Here is a 23,476-nt window from a genome sequence, read left to right as displayed (position 1 = left end):
TTTACATTGTATAAATTGAATTTAAAAATTTTCTTTTTTACAAATTTTTTTTTAAAAAAAATTAAAATTAACTTATCTAAAAATGTTTTTAGTTTTTTTTTTTTTTTTTTAAATTGAAAATATTTTAAAAATAACTTGCAAGAGAATCAAAATACCTCATAATTGCATAGAGTTGAAATCCTATGTGGGATTTCAATTCCATCCAAATTATTTTTTATTCCATTTCTATCATAATTTAAGTTATCCAGACTTGAGAACCAAGGAGAAAAAGAATGAGATGCTCATTCTCTTCTCATTTCTATGTACCAAACATGCATTTAGGGAAAATAGATAATTAGATGACTTTATAAACTTTTGAACAAAATGAGCATAAGGGTGATTTTGACATTTATTACAAGTTATAATTTCAGCATATATCTCGGGATTCTTTTTTTCTTTTTTTCCTTTTTTTAATTTATATTTGTATCCACCTAATTTAATTTCTTACGTATCGTTTTTTTTAATACAAGTATCCATTAGTGAAAGACTAAACACCCCATTTCAAATTAATGCATACTCATCTTCTTGTTTTTCTTCTCCCATTTTTTCTTTCCATTCTCTTAGTAATCCTAATAAATATTTTAAAACATTTGTTATAAATAATCTATAATAATGTTAAAAGTGCATATTTACCATCTTTATAATTTTTTTTTTCATTTTTTAGCACTGGAAAATGGAGGAATATAGAAGTGCGTGTATATATATATATTACAAAGTCGAACACTTTTAAGGATATCTAAAGGTATAATATCACATGTTTTAAAAGCATGTAAAATTGATAAAATTACAGCTATTTTTATCGATTATTATATTCATTTTTTTTATCACTTGAAAATGGAGGAATCGATAAAAATATATGTAATTTCAGGATTGGATGGTTTTTAAAATATATGAAATTATACCTCCAAATATCCTTAAAGGTGTTCGACTTTATAATTTTGAACATCATTAAAAGCGTTCGGACTTTCGAGTCTGGACACTTACCTTTTTTTTCTTTTACTTTTTGAAACGTGATCACCTCAAAATATTTTCTAAATAATTCCTAAATCTTCCCTTACTATTTTTATAATAAATATTTGTTAATAGTTATATAAATAATTAATAGCCCTTAAAATACAGTTATATAAAACAAACATTATTATAATGTTATGAACATAAACTAAAATCTACAAAAAGAGGTTGAAATGTACTTTGAACTTAATTTAAACACTTTTTAGATCACAAACAAACTCGGGAGAATAAGCTTTGACTTTAGACTTTTGTTGAAGATATGAAAAAAAAATGAGAAAAGAAGATAAAAAAAAGGTGTGGTGCAGAAGAAAAGGATAGTGATGATATTTTAGGTGCATTAACATAGTGGGTGGATTTGAAGCTTAATTTAATTAGAGGTGACAAGTTAAACTTTTATTTATTTATTTATTGGTCCATTAGTTTATGCTAGTGTGACATTATCCATTCATTAAATTTCTAGTCAAATTAATAGCTCATAATAAACAACCCTATTTTTCATGGTTTTATTTTTTTAATAGCTTAGTCAATCCATTTAACCATCTTATTTCTCTCACATTTTTTTTTTTCGTTTTTCTATGTTTTCTTATTTCAATTATTAATTGTGAAATAAGTGGTGTTTGTTTTTTTTACTGAATAGAAAAAATTAAAATATTTAATTTTTTTATTAAATTAATAATTATTGATATCAATTATTATAATTAAAATGAATTTATCAAACAATATAATTAAGTTGAATTTATTGATAACTCTCCGATATTGTTACTTCATAAGTTAAATTGTTAACTAGAATCCAAACTTTGATCTCAAGTTTACAGTTCCCTATTTCTTTATCCTCCATTAGTTTAATCTAATTTAAGTCAAATGACAACTTAACATCCACAACCGCTCTATGTAGTTTTTGAATTGGAGCCCTTCTGAATCAATTAATGCATGGCAGGTGGTGTATGGTTGATATCTTGTTACGGATTGCTGAAAAGTACAACACATGACATCAAACATCATCGAATACAGACCACAGAGTTCCACGCGGAACCACCTCATCCTGTGGTCAGAGATATGTGAATCAATTACTTTCTATCGTGGAATGGAATTTTGAGTCATCTTCTCATAGCTCGTTTTACTCTTCTTTTCAAATTATTGTTCAAAGGAATCCCTTTTCTCAAATTGGAGTGCAGCATTAGACTATAAATATCAGTTACCTTCTTCTCAAAGCAAACCATCACATAAACTCCTTCAATTTTCTCTTATCATTGTTTCTATATTCCATCAACAAACTCCTTGCATGGAGGGACATGGCATCGTCATCGTCTCCTCTAGTATTCTCGGTTAAACGGTGTGCTCCAGAGTTTGTTCGGCCTACAAACCCTACCCCACGAGAGGTGAAGCAGCTTTCTGATATAGATGATCAAAAAGGCCTTCGCTTTCAAGTTCCTGTGATAATGTTTTACCCAAACAATCCTTTAATGAAAGGAAAAGACACTGTAAAGGTCATTAGAGAAGCCGATGCCGATAATAGAAAACTCATGATCGTTCGTTGAAGCCGATGCCGATACCACACTTGAGAATCTTGGTGATGCAATTCAACCAATGTGTTCATTATAAGAATTAATGATATTTGATGAAATAATTTAATATTACAATTTAAAGTTATTTTTAATTATACGTATTAATTCAAGTAGTATTTTTATTTATTTTTAACTTTATGCTAAATATAATTTACTTTCATATTTTAGATGATTTGTTTTTAACGAATAAAAAAAAATCAAAAGATTTAGTATTTTGGAATACTAAAAAGCTTTTTTTTTTTAATTATTTTAGTGAGAGTATATTTTAGAATTATGATTCTACATCCATAACCCACTTTTTATAATAAATATTTTATGGTTTTATAAATAAATTTATTAGTACTTAAAATTAATAAAAATAAATGCGAGTTAAATTAATGAGCATAAATATTAATCAAAATAAACGAGGAGGTGATGCATATATTGGTAAAGATGATCTTGGTACAATGCAAGTGACCCGATTGAGGTGTGGAGGATTTATATTTGCACTGCGCCTAAACCACACAATGTGTGATGCTCCTGGCTTGATCCAGTTCCTCAACGCCATAAGCGAGATGGCTCAAGGTCTGGCTGTGCCATCTTTGCTGCCCATATGGCAAAGAGAGCTGTTAAATGCCCGAAGTCCGCCACGAATAACCCGTATACATCAGGAATACGAGGAGGTAAACAACACCAAGGGCACACTAATTGTTAGTTTTGTTATGTTTATCTTATTGGTTAATGTTAGTTTTTTATGTTTACCTTTAGTGGTTAGTTACCACCACGTTTAGGAGTTATCTATTATTTTGGGTTCTATTATTTGTTGAGGGTTATTTTCTCAGCACGTTTAGGAGTTATCTAGATATGGGCTATTTTCTGTAAGGCTATATATTGGCCAAGTTTGTTATTCAATTCAGTAAAGTGGATTTTCTCCAGTTTCATCTATACTCCTATTCAATTTCTAACATTTGGTATCAGAGCCCCATCATAGGGGCCTGATTATTTAGAAGCAGCAGTCTTCTACGTGTGTTCTATTTGAACAATGACGACAGAGAGTTCATTTGTCCAGCCAGCTATTACGAAATTTGATGGCTACTATGATCACTGGGCAATGCTCATGGAAAACTTCTTGCGTTCCAAGGAGTATTGGGGACTTGTGGAGAATGGAGTTCCTGCAGTGGCTGAAGATGCTATTCTCAGAGATGCACAGAGGAAGCACATTGAAGATCAGCAGTTAAAGGATTTGAAGGCAAAAAACTATCTATTTCAGGCATTAGATCGTTCTATCCTAAAGACAATTCTAAACAAAAAGACTACGAAGGATATTTGGGATTCTATGAAGCAGAAATTTCAAGGCACCACACGAGTGAAGCGTGAAAATTTGCAAGCTTTGAGGAAGGAATTTGAAATTCTTCACATGAAGTCGGGAGAAACTGTGAATGAATATTTCTCTCGCACTCTTGCCATTGCCAACAAAATGAAAGTCAATGGTGAGGATAAAGGAAATACTGCTGTTGTTGAGAAGATTTTACGATCTATGACTTCCAAATTTGATTATGTTGTTTGTTACATTGAAGAGTCTAAAGATTTAGACACTTTAACCATAGATGAGTTGCAGAGTAGTCTTCTTGTCCATGAACAACGCATGACCTCTCATGTGTTAGAAGAAGAACAGGCTTTGAAAGTTACTCATGGAGATCACTCCGGAAGTAGAGGTCGTGGTCATGGAAATTATAGAGGAAAAGGAAGAGGACGGAACAGAAGATCTTTTGATAAGGCTACTGTGGAGTGCTATAATTGTCACAAGCTAGGACATTTTGCATGAGAATGTCCACACCGAGAGACAGGGGCTTACTACGCAGAGAATCAAGAGGAGATGTTGTTGATGGCGTATGTGGATCTAAACAAAACCAGTCGAGAAGATATGTGGTTTCTTGATTCTGGATGCAGCAATCATGTGTGGAAAAAAAGATTATTTTTCATATTTTAATGGAACCTTTCGAGATTCAGTGAACTTGGGAATAACACGAGCATGTCTGTATTAGGAAAGGGGAATGTTGATTCGTCCCTAGCAGCGGCAGTGGTAACGGCACCATTTGATTCGAGGTTCGGTCCCCGGCAACGGCGCCATTTGATTAGTGCCCAATTGGTGTCTCAGCTGATTTGTGTCCAGCTGGTGCTCCTTGATTGAGGGATTAATCAACAAAATTTATAACCTATTACACCATATACTAGGGTAGCAAAGACAAAGCTACTATAGCATAGTGGCTCTAGGATCGTTCACTGGGATGGGTTTTCACTTCACAAATGATATTAATTCAAAGCTGAATTGGTGCCTTTTCATTTCAAGGTTAGCTTTAAAAGAAAACATAAAGATGCTTTAATTGAAAAAAGGTTTGGTTTTAAACTAACCACAAATAGTAACTGATTTTAACTACAAAGAAAAGTGTTTCTTGGAGTTCAGATCACTAGGCTCGTTCCTCATACAAAAAGGGAGTTCCGGTCACTTGTTTCTTTTCCTCGCATTAGAGAATTAACATATAGTTCCTTCTCCAACCGGTGTTGTACAGATGCTTCCCATTAATGGGTTCAAACACTAAATTCCTCTCACTGATGCAACTTGCAATGGCTCATACCTCTCACCTAGCACTTGCCATTCAAGGTGATCTTTAACCTTGGATTACCCGTCAAAAGCTCGCAAGAGATAACTAATGGATGTCTCCTTGGAGTCCAAAAGCTTACCAAGTGTTGGCAATTCCAGAAAATCCTACCTTCAAGTCACCTCCCAAAGGCTCGCAAGGGGTAAACTAGTGCATCTCCATGGACGGAGATCACTTGCCTTACCAAGTGTTGGCCCAGGTGATTTAAAGGCGTTTTAAGTTAACTAAAAAGATAAAAACCATTAACGGGTTACACTTACTCTTCATTAAAAACTAAAACAACAAAACTTCCAAATTATGCATGTGGAAACTTACCCGGCTTTCCTCACTCTAAGAGACAAAAAGCCTAGCCTCTCATCCTCTGTGGAAAAATCCTCAAAGTTTGGTTGGCTAGAAAGAAAATGAAAATGAAAAATGAAAGAGAAGGAAGAACAGAGCAAGGCTCTGTATATTCTATATATTGATCGATATTACATATATCTCACATCTCATGATTTTACAGTGGATGCAAGGGAGTTTATATAGGAAAGTAATTTACCCTTCCTTGGATATTTTCTAGCTAAGGAATTACATGAGTGGTTGAATACAAGGAGAAAATGGAAATTATACAAAAATATCTGAAGAAAAATATCCAAAAGAGTCGGTGCAAAAAATATCGGGAAGCGCTAAGGACATTTCGCAGGTGAAAATGGTGTCTGCGAGATTTCGCAGACACTCAAGAGGGCTGCGAAATATTTTCGCAACAACAAGTTAAACTCGCAGGGCTGCGAAATTGGCTTCCACCTTGAGGTTCTCAGCGTTCCAGCTTGCGGCATGTATCGGGTAGCTTCAGGAGGAATTCCATAGCACTGTACAAAAAGGCTGCGAAATTCTCGCAACAAAAGGCTGATTTCGCAACACTTTGGATTGATCTTCTTGCAATGGCTGTAACTCCTTCGTTTGAACTCCGAATCGCGCACCGTTTGAAGCATTGGATTCTTAACTTCCTGAGCTTTGAAATGGTATATAGAATGTAGAAAATGGACTTCGGGAAGTGCTCCAAAAGTGCAAAAGAAGACTGTAGATGGCTTTTCTCTGTTTTCTTCACTCTGTTTTTCCTTTCTCCTTGCTCTTTCCTTGCATACTTTGAACGACTAAGGCAAAGGACTATGAGGCTCCAAAGCTTGGTTTCTTCATGAATTTGAGCTTTTCATTGCTTTGCCATGGATTCCAAATAACTCTCCTCAATCTTGGATTGTTTTGGTGATCAAATTACTAACAAAAACACCAAAACTTACACAATTTGATTAGAAATGATTACAAGGGTCCTTAACATGTTAATTGAGTTAAAAGGCAATAAATACTACTCAAAAGTGTTTAAAAGGATTAATTACAAGCTATGAAATAGCACTTTTTGAGTAGTAATCAAATGTAAGGCTGAAAGTGAATGAAATGACACAGATCATCACAGGAGTCTTTTATGTCCCTGAGTTGAAGAATAATTTGCTGAGTATTGGACAATTACAAGAAAAAGGGCTTACCATTCTGTTTCAACATGGCAAGTGTAAGGTGTTTCATTCACAGAAAGGTTTGATTATGGATACCAAAATGTCTTCAAATCGGATGTTTATGTTACATGCTCTATCCCAGCCTATCTCATCTACTTGTTTTAACACAGTCACAGAAGACATTTTGTAGCTTTGGCATTGTCGATATGGCCACTTGAGTTTTCAAGGTTTAAAGACTCTTCAACAAAGGAAGATGGTGAATGGATTACCACAATTTCAGCCTCCCTCTAAACTATGCAAAGATTGTTTGGTGGGAAAACAACACAGGTCTTCAATTCCAAAGAAAAGCAACTAGCTAGCTGCTGAAATTCTACAGTTAGTGCATGCAGACATTTGTGGACCGATTAATCCAATCTCAAACAGCAAGAAAAGGTACTTGCTCACTTTCACTGATGATTTTAGTAGAAAAACATGGGTTTATTTTTTGGTAGAGAAATCAGAAGCCTTTGCTGTTTTCAAAAGTTTTAAGACTTATGTTGAGAAGAAAACAAGTTCATTTCTTAGATGTTTGCGTACTGATCGAGGAGGCGAGTTCACATCCCAGGAATTTGCAATTTTTTGTGATGTTCATGGCATATGACGAAAATTAACAGCTGCATATACGCCACAACAGAATGGAGTTGCGGAACATAAAAATAGAACCATTATGAATATGGTTCGTAGTATGTTATCGGCGAAAAAACTTCCCAAAACCTTTTGGCCTGAAGCTGTAAATTGGACCGTGTATGTTTTGAATCGAAGTCCAACCTTTGCAGTACAAAACAAAACTCCAGAAGAAGCTTGGGGTAAACTTAAACCTTCAGTTAACTATTTTAGAGTTTTTGGATGCATTTCACATGTTCATGTGCCTGACAATAAAAGAACAAAGCTTGATGATAAAAGTTTCAGTTGTGTATTGCTGGGAGTTAGTGAAGAATCATAGGCTTACAGACTCTATGACCCAATTTCACAAAAGATCATAATCAGTAGGGATGTTGTATTTGAAGAAGACAAGAATTGGGATTGGGATAAGAAGTATGAAGAAGCCATCGTGTGTGATCTGGAATGGGGTTATGATGGGGAAGAAGCAACTGTGAATGAAGAAGAAAGTGACTCTAATCTTGATGCTGATATAGAAGAAGACACAGAAGAAAATAATGCTATTGCCACAGCCGCTGAATTTGATGCTGCAGTTACTGCATCTGATTTATTAATTCAAAATAGAGACAACCCTTCCAATTCAAATGTCGCAAGAAATAGAAGACCACCTGTTTGGACAAGCGATTATGAGACAGGAGAAGGACTTTCTGAGGAAGAGCATGAAGTCCAACTTGCTATGTTTGCAGCTGCCGATCCAATTTATTTTGAAGAAGCTGTTAAAAGTGAGAAATGGAGAACAACTATGGATGTAGAAATGGAAACGATCAAGAAAAATGGCACATGGGAATTGACAGATTTACCTAAGGGAGGAAAAACAATTGGACTAAAGTGGGTTTACAAGACTAAATTTAATGAAAATGGAGAAGTAGAAAAGCACAAAGCTCGACTTGTGGCGAAGGGTTACACACAGCGTTTTAGGGTAGATTATACTGAGATTTTTGCACCTGTGGCACGTATGGAAATGATTCGGTTGGTAGTTGCACTTGCAGCTCAAAGAGGGTGGTCCATTTATCAGTTAGATGTGAAATATGCATTCTTACATGGTGAGTTGAATGAAGAAGTCTTTGTTGAGCAGCCTTGTGGTTATGTGCAAAAAGGAAATGAGCAAAAGGTTTATAAGTTAAAGAAGGCACTCTATGGGCTCAAGCAAGCACCCCGTGCTTGGTACAGTCGTATAGAAGCATATTTCATGAAGGAAGTTTTTGAAAAATGTGACTATGAGCATACCTTGTTCATCAAAACTAACAAGGAAGGTAAAGTTCTTATCGTTAGTTTATATGTTGATGATCTAATCTTTACTAGAAATGATGAATTAATGTTTGCTGAGTTTAAACATTCCATGAAGCATGAGTTTGATATGACTGATCTTGGTAAGATGAGATATTTTCTTGGACTTGAAGTCTTGCAAAAATCTGATGGTATCTTCATAAGTAAAAAAAAGTATGCTTTAAAGGTACTCAATAGATTTGGAATGGATAAAAGTAACTCTGTTTTTAATCCTATTGTTCCTGGTTGTAAGCTTGTGAAAGATGAAGGGGGAGTTAAGGTAGATAAGACTTACTACAAACAAGTAGTAGGAAGTCTCATGTACCTCACAGCTACTCGACCAGATCTAATGTTTGTAGTGAGTATTATTAGTAGGTATATGGAAAATCCTACTAAGCTACATTTACAGGCAGCAAAAAGGGTGCTACGATATCTGAGAGGAACAATTGATTTTGGGATTTTCTATAGGAAGGGAGGAGATGATGAACTTGTTGTTTATACTGATAGTGATTATGCTGGAGATTTGGAAGATCGAAAGAGCACCTCAGGTTATGTTTTTTTATTAAGTTCAGGGGCAATCTCTTGGTCATCAAAAAAGCAACCAGTAGTGAGTTTATCTACCACAGAAGCAGAATTCATTGCAGCAACTTCATGTGCTTGTCAGGCACTATGGTTAAAAAGGGTGTTGGGAAAGCTAGATCAAAATCAAAGCAGGTCATGTGTTATCCAATGTGACAGTAGCTCTGCAATCAAACTTTCAAAGAATCCAGTAATGCATGGTCGAAGTAAGCACATAGATGTCCGTTTTCATTTTCTTCGAGACCTTACAAAGGATGGTTCTGTGGAATTAGTATATTGCGATACACAAGAGCAGTTAGCTGATATAATGACTAAACCACTCAAGTTGAATACCTTTGTCAAGCTGCGAGGACAATTGGGAGTTTGCTCTAAAACTAATGTAAACTGAAACTTGTAGTGTTCAGTTTAAGGGAGGAAATGTTAGTTTTGTTATGTTTATCTTATTGGTTAATGTTAGTTTTTTATGTTTATCTTTAGTGGTTAGTTACCACCACGTTTAGGAGTTATCTATTATTTTGGGTTCTGTTATTTGCTGAGGGTTATCTTCTCAGCACGTTTAGGAGTTATCTAGATATGGGCTATTTTCTGTAAGGCTATATATTAGCCAAGTTTGTTATTCAATTCAGTAAAGTTGATTTTCTCCAGTTTCATTTATACTCCTATTCAATTTCTAACACTAATGGCCATGGACGAAAATAATTTGGTTCATCGATCATTCTTCTTAGGCCCCAAGGAGATAAGAGCACTTAGGAACCGACTTCCTACAAGCCTCGATGCTTGCTCGACGTTTGAGGTTCTAATAGCATATGTATGGAGATGCCACACAATTACATTTGCAGTAGACCCTGATGTTGTTCGCATTTCATGCTTTATCAATATACGAGGCAAGCGTGGTTTTGATCTGCCTCCAGGATACAATGGAAATGCTTTTGCGTGTCCAACTTCAATTACTAAGGCTGGAATACTATGTAAAAACCCATTGGAATATGCGATAAGGTTATTAAAGAAAGCCAAGGCAGAAATGAGCCAAGAGTACATGAAATCAGTGGCAGATCTTATGGTCATCAAGGGCCGACCCTCATTTACGCAGCCGGGGAACTATCTTGTTTCAGATATCACACGTGTCGGGTTTGGAGAGGTTGACTTCGGGTGGGGGAAGCCAGTTTATGGTGGGGGTGCTAGGGTTTTATCTATTTTTAGCTTCTGTATGCGGTTCACGAACAGCAAAGGAGAAGAAGGGAATGTTATACCTATATGCCTGCCTCCGCCAATCATGGAAAGATTTGAACAGGAGCTAAAGAGAATGACAGAAGAGTCAAAGCCTGTTAGACTTATTACATCCAAGCTCTAAATTTAAGAGAATCTACATGGATTTTAAGAATTTAAATGTAGCTTAGGATCTCTTTAAAAAAGTTCGCAATTTAAATGTAGCAGAGTCGAGATTACTAGTGATAGGTGTTATATCAATAGTAGGCAATGTATCAGTTTATGACACTGTATTTAACTTGAAGGCTCGAGTGCTGCCATTTATTTTGATAAAATCCAAATTTTGATAAACTTCTTGCTGCCATTTATTTTTATTTTGGCAAGTATTTTTTTTTTAATTTCCCTAATTTTTAATAAATTTTCAATTTTAATAAAATAAATAAATTTTCTAACTACTAAATTAATGAAACTCATATAATTAATCCATGCTGATATAAAATGGGTAGTGGTAGGGTCCTATATACATGATGTACTTCTTTGTTAATTGATTTTGGTCATCTTGTTTATTGAAATAAATGATTGATTTAGCTTTATTCCTAGATATACATGAGATATTTTATGTTTCTCATTGTGCACTAACCTTGTCCATCACAATAGCACTCAGCTTGCAGCTGAGGTTACACTTCGAATCTATCTTTCCTACATTCTTTATTATCATGCATGATTCTTATTCTTCGGTATTCATAGATTAACCAATCAATCTTCATGCCTTAGGGCTTAGATGGGTGCTACGATTTATCACCATACGTTTTCCATAGGTAACTTGATCTTTAGGCTTAGACTTGGGTTTTCAAAGACATGCTTTTTCAAATCAAAAGTCATTTTTAAGGTTTTATTTCTTATTTTGTTTTCCTTCTAAAAAAAATAAAATAAGTGGTGACTCCAATATTTTTTTCGAAAAATCAAATTTTCACAAATAAAAAGTGAGTCTCGTCATCGAGTAAGAATGCACGTGAAAAATGGAGGTCCACATATGAACTATCCAATAGCCTTATGTCATGACTCACTGTAGGTCCAGTATAATGTGTAATTGTATACACCAGTACACTCTCCATGAGAATCCTATCCCGATGGCCAACACCAATCATCCCTTCAATTGGCAATGCACTACAACCTTAAATAGATTGCCTAAGTTTACAAACCGATTGTGAACAAATCATCTACTTGCAATGAGCCCCATGACTTGGATTTTCCATGCAACTCTTAATGCACCCAAGTCATGTACAATGCAAGAGATGTTAAGGTAGAATGCTCATAGAGTATAAGGCATGAAATTAGGATAGATAAAAGTGAACTTGAAATATCATCAAATAAATAATGAATTCTAAATCTGTTACATCATGTCATGCTTTTAAAGGCTTTATCCTAACATCCATTCCTAGCCTTAGATCATTTAGGGTGCATGCTACTATTTCAGGGCTCTTTAGAATTAATCGCAATGGAAAAACGTGGCAATAAAAACCATAGATAACATAGATATAGAAATAATAGAGATCATACCTTCAATTTGGATATTCTCGGGTTAATTCCATTTGATGAAGTCCTATAAAATGAATCACAGGCCTCACCAACCAAGCAACCTTTTGCTTAATCACTCTCTCTCATAGATCTAAGCACTAGAGAAAGGTAGTATTCTCTTTAGAAAGGGAGGCTAAGATTTCTCTATGGAATCTCAAAGCGAAGAGCATAAAACTAAAGCCCTAAACCCCTAAGGGGATTTCTATATGTTTTCCTATGGGTTTAAGTGACTTCAGCCCAACTTTGGCTTGGATCACTTAATCTAGCCCACTTAGGTCCTAATTAATTAATTAGCCTTATTGGGCTCTAATTAATTAATTAGCCTAGTTTAGAAAGACCATTCATATAATCTAGTGCAACCTTCACTACAAGAAAATAGACTTTTACTGATAAAATATTTTGTCACTAGAAGTTCGAATTTCGTCTGTAAAGACATTTACCGATGAAAATTATTTCGTGCCATGTTCATTGCCCTAAACTCGTCGCTAAAAGTATCCCAACGAAAGTATCATTTCATCACCCAAAATTTTCCCTAACAAAATAAATTTTGCGTCCCTAAAGGTTTTTCCCAATGAAATATTTCATCGGTAAAACTAAGAAGTTGTCATTGAAAACAACCAAAATTTGTCCCAAAAATCGTCAATAATTAATAGTGACAAATTTATTTCATTTCCAAAACCTTTTAGTAACAAAATAATTTCGTCTCCCAAAATATTGTCAATAAATTATAAATTTGTTGTAAATGGTATGAAAACCTTCAACAACAAAAAAGTTTCATTGGGATATATCTTTAGTAATGAAATGTTTTCATCAGGAAATGTATTTACAATTTTCATTTTTTATATTATAATTATACAATTTTTCATACTATTTAAATCCGATTAGAAAATTGTAAAGAAAAATTTTACTCTCAAACCTACTTATAAAATTCAAAATAAATATCACATAACTTCATTGACAATATATGTAAAACCCCAACAAGTAATCATAACACTAAATTAAAAAAATAAAATATTAGTCTGAAAAAGTGTCAGTAAAAGAATAACCACATCAACATGGACAAATGGATAAGAAAGATCCATTATATGAATATCATAAAGGATCATCAGCACCCTTAGCCTAATCATAGATGACATAAGATCTCTTCAAAAATTATTGTTGATGTTGTTAATCTTACAAATACAGTAGGACCTCCAGATAGTCAATTCCCTCCTACCGAGTACATGCAGTTATTGCTGAGTCTCCATAAGTAGCTAAGTCTCAGCTAGTCTATGTTGCAACTCTACTTCAAGATGAGAAGATGATGGTTTGAATCTAGATAATGAAACTAGTTAAGGGTCAAAACCAAGAGTCTTGACATATCCTACTCTTTTCCTCAACACTTTCTCACAAAATTTTGCTTCAATTATGCCATAACGTCCTCTACTATTGGTTGGTGTTGGAGCTTTAGCATCTTCACCTACAATTGAAAAAGAAAAAATACAAAAAAATAAAATAAAAATAATAAGTCAGTAATTTAAAGCTCCTAAACTTAATTTTAAGCAAGAAAAATAGTCATAACAAGCCAATTAATAAATTAAAATTCATATGGAAAATTTGACATATTTCTTTAAATTTCTTAGTCATTTTTAAATTTTATTAATTACATATTCAATTTTGATCACATTGTAAATAATATGAAAATGTTAATACTTTGAAAGCACTTAAAATCCCAATCTCACTCAAACAAAATATCTAATGAAAAGATTACTAATGTTAGGAAATCATAGTTTATCACTACATCAAGTTAGAAAATATGGATTACAAAAAAGACCTTACATTTACCAAAGCAAGCTTGCATTTTTATTAAAACACCCTTATGCATATATGAATAAAAAACCCAAACATACCCTTAAAATCGTGTCGTTCATGAACCAATATTTTGAATGGGGACCACTAGGGCCCATAGGAAAATACTAACTCCCTTATAATCCAATTCTAAAATTGACTTGACTTCCCATTACAAAGAGTCCATTACACTCTAGTATCCTATGAAATTACAATAAGATATAAATCAGGTCCGTGTTCTACTATCCACGGCATGTAGTCTCCCCATGAATTGGTGTTCATAATCTAACAAGCTATATGTTATCAACCTCTAAAGATTACCTCTCCAATCCTTGAGTTACAGATCCTCTTTTTATGTAATCAATTAATGTACTCTAGCTCACAAGATTATATGTCAAATTCCACTTAAGGAATTACTATAGCCATAAATTTCATGATCACATGTCTTTATGATCACCCAAGGCGACATGCTATCTCAATCCTATGAGATATCATGGTATCTTTATTGAGAATACCTATTGCCATCAACCTCTGTCAATAGCAACCTAATTCATAAGGAATATATAACCATCTTAGGGTCTCACCTATAGGTCAAATCCTCATTTTATATAATCAATTGACATACTCTAGCTCACAAGAGTATATGTCAAATTCTACTTAAGCAATTACTATAGCCACAAATTTCATGATCATGTGTCCTTATGATCACCCGAGGAGACACACTATCTCAACCCTATGAGATATCATGAAGTCTTTATTGAGAATACCTATTGCTACCAACCTCTATCAACAACAACCCAGTTCATAGGGAATATACAACCACCTTATCATCTATAGGTCAAAGTTTCCTGATGACCTCAACATAAGATCAATATCCTCTCAAGGTTGAGAGTCTATATAGAATAGTAACTTAGTGAATTATGAATAACCGATAGCTAATGTCATGATTCGCCATAGGTCATATTCAATGTATAACCATACACACTAGTGCACTTCCCATGGGAAAATTATCCTAATGATCAAGAACAATCATTCCTCCAATCAGGAGTTGGTATACTAACACCTCAAATGGATTACCTAAGTCTATAAACCAGTTGTGATAAAATCATCTACTTGCAAGGAATCCATGACTTAGATTTTTATGCAACTCCTAATGCACCCGTTATGTACAATGCAAAAGATGTTAGGTATAAATGTTCAACATATATAATGCATAAATGAAATATAGAAAGGAAAACCATAATCATAATATAAATATTAATAAAGTCCATGTTACATCATGTCATGCTTTTAGGGGCTCTATCCTAACGAGTTGATCACATAATAGGAGGATTTGAGACTCAAGGATTATAGAGGTAATCTTGAGAGACTGATATTATTCACATTGTTAAATTATAGACACTAGTTAATGGGGAGCTTACATACAATGATTAGTAGGACATAGACCCGAGTTTAGTATCTTGATTTAATATCATCAAGTACTAGAATATAGTTGACTCCTCATAGTGGGATGTTGAGTCAATTTCAAAATTTGATTCTAAAGCATCCAATATTTTCCTATGGTCCCAATGTTGATTCTATCTCATATTCCATGATGGCACATTATTTAAAGGATAATTGGGTTATTTATCATATGTGTGCAAAAGAGCATTTTGGCAAATATTTTAGGTTGTACAAGAGCTTATGAATGGTCTTTTTGGACTGTGCTAATTAATTAATTGGAGCCCAATAAAGTTAATTAATTAATTATTACCTAGAGGACTGGATTAAGTGAGTCAAGCCCAAGATGAGCTTAAGTCACTTAAGCCCACAAAGGAGTCGACATAAACTCCCTTAATGGTTTAAGTTGGTTCCACCCACTAATATGTAAGGAACAACTAAGGCTACTAGCTTTCATAAGTCTCACTATGTTGGGCACTTCTGTTAACAATGGACCAATTTTTTTATTTTTTATTTTAAATATACACATGTTTAACGAAAAATATATATGATTTGAGAATTTATAAAAATAATACATATAATACAAGTTTATTTCGTATGATTGAACTCATATTACAAACATTACCCATTTCATTTTTGAAAAATAAATGTATTTGATCTCTATCCTTTATTCAACTTTCAAGTTCACTACTTTTATTAAATTTTTTTGGGTATACTTGACTATGGGAATAAGTGACATGGGTATGAAGGGTTCAAAAGCCCCTTTATTTCTTAAGCTATGATACTAATATAATTATATATTTTTGAATTAATGGTTTACTTTACTACTAATTTTTGGGAGATTTGTCATAATTTAATTTATGGATTTTTGTATGAAAAGATAAATTTCTACTAAAACTTTTTTGTTAGCTTAATTACTACTTCTCATGTCAAGCCTTCAGACTTCACATGTGAAATGATCATGGTGTCATAACCTAAGAGAAAATAATTTATTTTTATCTGTTATTTTGAATTATGTAAAATATTATTTTTGTTTCTATGCATGGATGAATGATATTTTCCATGAAAAATATGTAAGAACATTTTCTTTTGTTTATAATAAAAAAAATGAAGATATAATGTTTTTGTAAGTTTTAATAAATGAAACAAAGTGTTTGACTTTGGTTTATTTGGCTCTAGTCAATGGGTTATATTATTGACATTTTTTGCCATAATAAATGGGTTATAATTATTGACCTTTTTGGCCTTAATCAACATGTTATAATTATTAGACCTTTATATTTCTTGGAGGGAAATGTAATTGTTTTAAACCCCATCCTCTAGGGATTTGGTTAGAGGTTATTAGTATTAGTAATGTTTGGTTTCATCCACCTTAAAAAGAACAAATTTAAGGGTAGCCTCCCATTTGTAAAGTTTCGCCTAATTGGGTAACAAAGTCTCACCTAATCAAACAACATTTGTTATTTGATAATTAGAGTAAAAATATTTTGAATGCATTTCATTTAGATTTAATATGAAATTGTTATTTACACAAATATGAAAATGTTTGGTTGAAAAGTTTTGGATGTTTTAGCATGTTTGAATTCAAAGTTTTTTAAAAAATAAATAAATTGTACATTATGCCTCCTATTTGTAATCATAGTTGAAAATGTTTTATCCATGAAACTATATTAATATTTCTTATTGGGTTTGAACTCATTCTCTTCCACTGATAATTTTTTTCAAATACTTTCAATTCAAGCGACGAGTGATAGTTAGGCTACAAATTTGTCTTTATTAGAGCTTTGGTTTAAACTTTATTTTTGGACAGTGTTTATATGTTAGAAATTAATTACTGTTTGAATCATTTCGGTTTGAAGTTGTTAGGACAATAGCAAAGTGGTTGATGTGTTAGTTTTTTTAAGTTAAATTTTGAGGATTATAGTATATTTTACTACTCTGAGTAAGAATTTGGTAATTAGTGATCTTCTAGTTACAAGATAATTGTTTGAGTCATTTGCCCTTTGAGTTTTCGAGCTTGAGGTTTGAAATGATAGTCATGCCCTTGGAGGGGTCTTTGGCATGATACATATTCTATAATAAAGAGGCTTGAGATCATCTATCCTCTTGTAATGGGTTTGTTTGTGTGTGTATATATGTATAATTAATTGATTTTATGTTTGGTTCTTAAAAGAATGTTGAGGAAAGAAAAAAAAAAGAAAAAAAATGATAAAAAAAAAAATAATCTTCTAGTGTTTGATTTTTCCATTGAAATATAGAAAAAATAAAATATAATTAAATTAGTTGGAAACTTATACGCTTTTAAATTATTTAATCTTTACAAAATGTGAAGCCGCGTATACAAAAATAAAAAATAAAAGCCGCATATACAAAAATAAACAATAATTTATTAACTTCGATTTATTTTTTTTCTAATTTTTCTCCCTATTTTTGTTTTCTCTTCACATTTTTCCTCACAAAAAGATTTAAATATTTGGTTAAAAATGAACTAAATGGTAGAAACTCTCTCAAATTTGTGCAAAATGAAAGACTATTTCTTCTTTAATTGCTAAATCTTTTGAAGATGCATGCACTTGCACATGTTAGCATAGACAACACATTCCACGTGAATAATACTACTTAAGGATTGGTTGTAACATTTGGTTTGAAGTTTTTCATACTATTCATAATGGGTTGATTCATAAAACAAAAATATTTGAAAAAAAAGGAATTGAATGGTAGAAACTCCTTGAATCTTGTGCAAAACGAGAGACAATTTGCATACTAAATCTTATGAAGATCCATTCAAATATACATGTACGAATGAACAACACGTTCCCAGTGAATAATACTACTTTTAGATTGGGGACAATTTACGTGCTTTACACTACTATGCTGCAAGTGAATGTTTCACATGTTCTTTCAAGAAAGTAAGGTAATTCAGGCCACAGCATACAACTAGTACAGGTTTGGTCGTGCTGCAAGTGAATGTTTCACATGTTCTTTTAAGAAAGTAAGGTGATTCAGGCCACGGCATACAACTTATACATGTTTTGTCAAATGATAACTCAACATCAACAAACGCTCTATTTTTTGTGGTTTTTGAATGGGAACCTTCTTACTCAATTAATGCATGGCAGGTGTACGTTTGTATGTTTGGATGCAATGATTTTTTCTTTAAGGAAAATGATTTTTTATTTTTTATTTTTTATATTTGGATACAATGGAAAATGTATGTTTGTTTTTTCAAAAATAGAATGGAAAAGTTGAAGAAAAAATATTTAAATTTTAAAAAATACTTTTTGGATGAAAATAAGAAAGAAGATAAAATGAATATAAAAAATGACCTAAAATATTAATAACTTTGTAACTAATATTAAAAAATATTTTAAAACTATTTTAACTTAAGTCAAATGATAACTCAACATCAACAACCACTCTATTTTTTTGTGGTTTTTGAATGGGAACCTTTCTTGATTATATTTTTTGTGGTTTTTGAATGGGAACCCTTCTTAATCAATTAATGCATGGCAGGTGTATGGTTGATATCTTGGTGCGGATCGCTGACAAGTCCTACACCATGATATCAAACATCATCGAATACAGACCACAGGCAGCCACTTATCCTGTGGTCCGAGATATGTAAATGAAATACTTTCCACGTGGAATTTTGAGTCAAAATGGTCATTTTCTCATAGCTCATTTGAGTTATTTGATTAAAAAGGTCTAACGAAAGATCATACACCCAAAATTTTACGTATTATCTAAAGAGTTATTTGATTAAAAAGGTCAAACTTGTTAATATGATTAGTATGATTGTTTTTAGTTGAATAAAAAAAGTTAAATATTTTGATTTATTTTAATACTTTTGAGCTATGTAATTAAAAAGGTAAATTATACATCCATTACTTTTTAAGTGAAATTGTTAATTAGTTTAATCGAACTTAAGTCAAATGATAACTCAACATCAACAACCGCTCTATTTTTTTGTGGTTTTTGAATGGGAACCCTTCTTAATCAATTAATGCATGGCAGGTGTATGGTTGATATCTTAGTACGGATTGCTGAAAAGTCCATGGTATCAAACATCATCGAATACAGACCACATATCTGTGGTCCAAGATATGTAAATGAAATACTTTCTACGTGGAATTTTGAGTCAAAATGGTCATTTTCTCATAGCTCATTTGAGTCTTTTTTTCAAATTGTTGTTCAAACTAATCCTTTTCCTCAAAACAAAAAAAAAAAAAAAGAAAAAAAAAAAGAAAAAAATAAAAAAGAAAACCATAATTTCATAATCTTATTCAAATTTACACTAAAAATGCGATGTGGTTTTAGAATTGTAATGAAATTACATTTGAGAACGTAAATTTTGAATAGAAAAAGGAGAAAGAGATTATTTTGAACAAAAGTTTTAAAACATGTTTAAAAGGTACCAAAAGAGCATGATATATATTGTGAACCCAACTCTATAAGCTTAATTTTTTAGGAAAATTAATATTTTAACATGATATCAGAACTTTGTTTAACGAAAAATCATACACCCAAAATTCTAAGTATTATCTAGAGAGTTATTTGATTGAAAGGGTCATTGGGAACCCAATTTTGAAAATCTAACCATTTATCCTTTTTTGATCTCATTTTGATAAAAATATCCTTATTTTTTCTTCTAAAAATAATCCTTTCTTTTAAATGTAAATACTTGAAATAGTTAAGGACATTTATACCAAAAATGGATTACTCTTTGAATAAAAACATATGAGGGGATAAATTCACAAATATGCACTAAGAGCTTCCAGGGCCCGGAGAGAAAAATACACGTGAAACACGATTAAAATTCTACCCCTTATCTAAACCGTGTCGTAGGCTGAGCAAAATGGTCGGCCACATTATTGGAGTGCAGCATTAGACTACAAATATCAGCTACCTTCTTCTCAAAGCAAACCATCACATAAACTCCTGCAATTTTCTCTTATCATTGTTTCTATATTCCATCAACAAACTCCTTGCCTGGAAGGACATGGCATCGTCATCGTCTCCTCTAGTATTCTCGGTTAAACGGCATGATCCAGAATTTGTTCGGCCTACAAACCCTACCCCACGAGAGGTGAAGCAGCTTTCTGATATAGATGATCAAGAAGGCCTTCGCTTTCAAGTTCCTGTGATAATGTTTTACCCAAACAATCCTTTAATGAAAGGAAAAGACCCTGTAAAGGTCATTAGAGAAGCTCTAGGTAAGGCGCTTGTATACTACTACCCATTTGCAGGCAGGCTGATTGAAGGGCATAATAGAAAACTCATGGTGGACTGCACCGGTGAAGGGGTCTTGTTCATTGAAGCCGATGCCGATTCCACACTTGAGAATCTTGGTGATGCAATTCAACCAATGTGTCCCTGCTTCGAGGAGCTTCTGTATGATGTCCCTGGCTCCGGGGGAATTCTTGGTTCTCCTCTTATCTTAATTCAGGTAAATATTCTCCATCATCAATGAACTTATTTAACTTATTTAACTCAAGTGGTATTTGTTTTATTTATTTATTTAACTTAATGTTAAATGTAATTTACTTTCGCATTTTAGATGATTTGTTTTTAATTTTTTTTTTACTTATTACTTATCTTTTAATTTTTTAATGGAATAGAAAAAGTCAAAACATTTAGTTTTTTGGAATACTAAAAATAACTTTTTGAAACCACTTTTTATAATAAATATTTTATTGTTATTTTTAGATATCTACAATAACATAAATATCAATGTTTTATAAATATATTTATTACTTAAAATTAATGAAAATAAATATAAATTAAAGTCAATTAGAATAAATATTAATCAAAATTAAGGAGGGTAAATATGTCAATTTGATGATTTGAAATAAATTTTATCAAATAACCTAATATTTAGATAATAAGTTTTAAGTTAACAATTTAAATTAATAAACTTAAGTTATTAAGTAATAAATGTTAAGTTTACAAATCATTGGATGTTGCTAAAACATATATTGATAAAGAAATCTTGGTACAATGCAGGTGACCCGATTGAGGTGTGGAGGATTTATATTTGCATTGCGCCTAAACCACACAATGAGTGATGGTCCTGGCTTGGTCCAATTCCTCGACGCCATAAGCGAGATGGCTCAAGGTCTGTCTGTGCCATCTCTGCTGCCCATATGGCAAAGAGAGCTGTTAAATGCCCGAAATCCGCCACGAATTACCCGTATACATCATGAATATCAGGAGGTAACCAACGCCAAGGGCACACTAATGACCATGGACGAAAATAATTTGGTTCATCGATCATTCTTCTTTGGCCCCAAGGAGATAAGAGCACTTAGGAACCGACTTCCTGCAAGCCTCGGTGCCTGCTCGACGTTTGAGGTTCTAATAGCGTATGTATGGAGATGCCGCACAATTGCATTTGCAGTAGACCCTGATGAGGTTGTTCGCATTTCATGCTTAATCAATATGCGAGGCAAGCGCGGTTTCGATCTGCCTCCAGGATACTATGGAAATGCTTTTGTTTATCCAGCTTCAATTACTAAGGCTGGAATGCTATGTAAAAACCCATTGGAATATGCGATAAGGTTACTGAAGAAAGCCAAGGCGGAAATGAGCCAAGAGTATGTGAAATCAGTGGCAGATCTTATGGTCATCAAGGGCCGTCCCTCATTTACGCAGCCGGGGAACTATCTTATTTCAGATCTCACACGTGCCGGGTTTGGAGAGATCGACTTCGGGTGGGGAAAGCCAGTCTATGGTGGGATTGCTAGGGCTTTATCTAATATTAGCTTCTGTATGCGGTTCAGGAACAGCAAAGGAGAAGAAGGGAATGTTATACCTATATGCCTGCCTCCGCCAGTCACGGAAAGGTTTGAACAGGAGCTAAAGAGAATGACAAAAGAGGCAGAGCCTGTTAGACTTATTAAATCCATGCTCTAAATTAAAGAGAATCTACATGGATTTTAAGTTAGGATCTCTTTAAAAAAGTTCACAATTTAAATGTAGCAGGGTGGAGATTACTAGTGATAGGTGTTATATCAATAGTAGGCAATGTATCAGTCTATGACACTGTATTTGGCTTGAAGGCTCGAGTGCTGTTGAATGCTTATTTCGGCCAGTGGTGTGAGCCATTCATCTTCTTAGGAAAGGAACTGAGCTATGGATTTCCATGCATAGCATTAGTGTTTGCAAGTAAAAACATGTATGCAAGCATTTATATCTCTTTTGAAGACAAAAGGGTAGGTCTTCTTCGTGAATTTGTGTTTGCTATACCTTTTGAGAAATATTTACTTTATATCTTGTTGATGAGATTTAGTGCAACAAGAAAAACATCAACCTAAAAATTTGAAGGAATGTTAAAATGAAACATCATTGTCAATTTATCATAACCCTTCTCATGGAAATGTGAGCTAATGATGTGATGACCCAAAGCCAAAGGTTAGGGCACCGCGATCATTTGACATGTGCAGTACGAAGGCTAGACACAAGAAGTAGTAATTAAGCTAACAAACAAGTTTTAACTAGAAATTTACCTTTTCATACAAAAATCCATATATTAAATTATGACAAATGTCCTGAAAAGTAGTAGTAAAGTGAACCATTAATACAAAAAATTATCTAATTAATTAGTCTCTTAGTTAAAGAAATAAAGGGGCTTTTGAACCCTTCATACCCATGCTTATCCCCAAAATCAAGTATACCTAAAAATATTTAACAAAAGGAGTGAACTTGAATGTAAATAAAGGATAGAGACTAAATATATTTATTTTCAAAAAATGATATAGGGAATGTTTGTAATATGAGCCCAATTATATTAAATAAACTTGTATTACATGTGTTATTTTCATAAAGTCTCAAATCATATATGTTTTCCGATAAATGTGAATATATTAAAAAAAATTAGTACATTGTTAACAGAAGTGCCCAACATGGTGAAACTTGTGGAAGCAGGCAACCAATGGAGAATTGTGTAACTTATTAGTAATAAGTCCACTTTAATCATATTAGTTGATATCAATAGGTTACTTTTAACTGAATAAAAAAAATCAAATATTTTGGTTTTTTCTATTCAGACGAAAACCAAACACCACCTTAGACAACAATTTTCTTGTGATTTTTTTTTTTTTTTTTTTTTTGTTGAAACACAAATTTAATAATTAATAAATTA

General features: G+C 32.9%; 2 protein-coding genes across 2 annotated transcripts; both read left to right on the top strand.

The window, feature by feature from the left end:
• Positions 1–2,224: 2,224 nt before the first annotated feature.
• LOC100249498 (methanol O-anthraniloyltransferase) lies at positions 2,225–10,660 on the top strand. Its single transcript, XM_059741251.1, is given in 4 exon segments — positions 2,225–2,578; positions 2,580–2,674; positions 3,027–3,294; positions 9,958–10,660. Coding segments are annotated over 4 exon segments (1,278 nt in total). The 5' UTR covers positions 2,225–2,342; the 3' UTR covers positions 10,637–10,660.
• A 9,584-nt stretch (positions 10,661–20,244) lies between these two features.
• LOC100257911 (methanol O-anthraniloyltransferase) lies at positions 20,245–22,482 on the top strand. Its single transcript, XM_002266078.5, has 2 exons — positions 20,245–20,782; positions 21,340–22,482. Exons 1-2 carry the CDS (start codon positions 20,336–20,338, stop codon positions 22,246–22,248), a joined length of 1,356 nt encoding a protein of 451 aa, XP_002266114.1. The 5' UTR covers positions 20,245–20,335; the 3' UTR covers positions 22,249–22,482.
• Positions 22,483–23,476: the final 994 nt, after the last annotated feature.

This window comes from Vitis vinifera, chromosome 2, assembly GCF_030704535.1.
Source record: "Vitis vinifera cultivar Pinot Noir 40024 chromosome 2, ASM3070453v1".
NCBI classification, from domain to species: domain Eukaryota; kingdom Viridiplantae; phylum Streptophyta; class Magnoliopsida; order Vitales; family Vitaceae; genus Vitis; species Vitis vinifera.
This window is presented reverse-complemented; position numbering and strand designations above follow the sequence as displayed.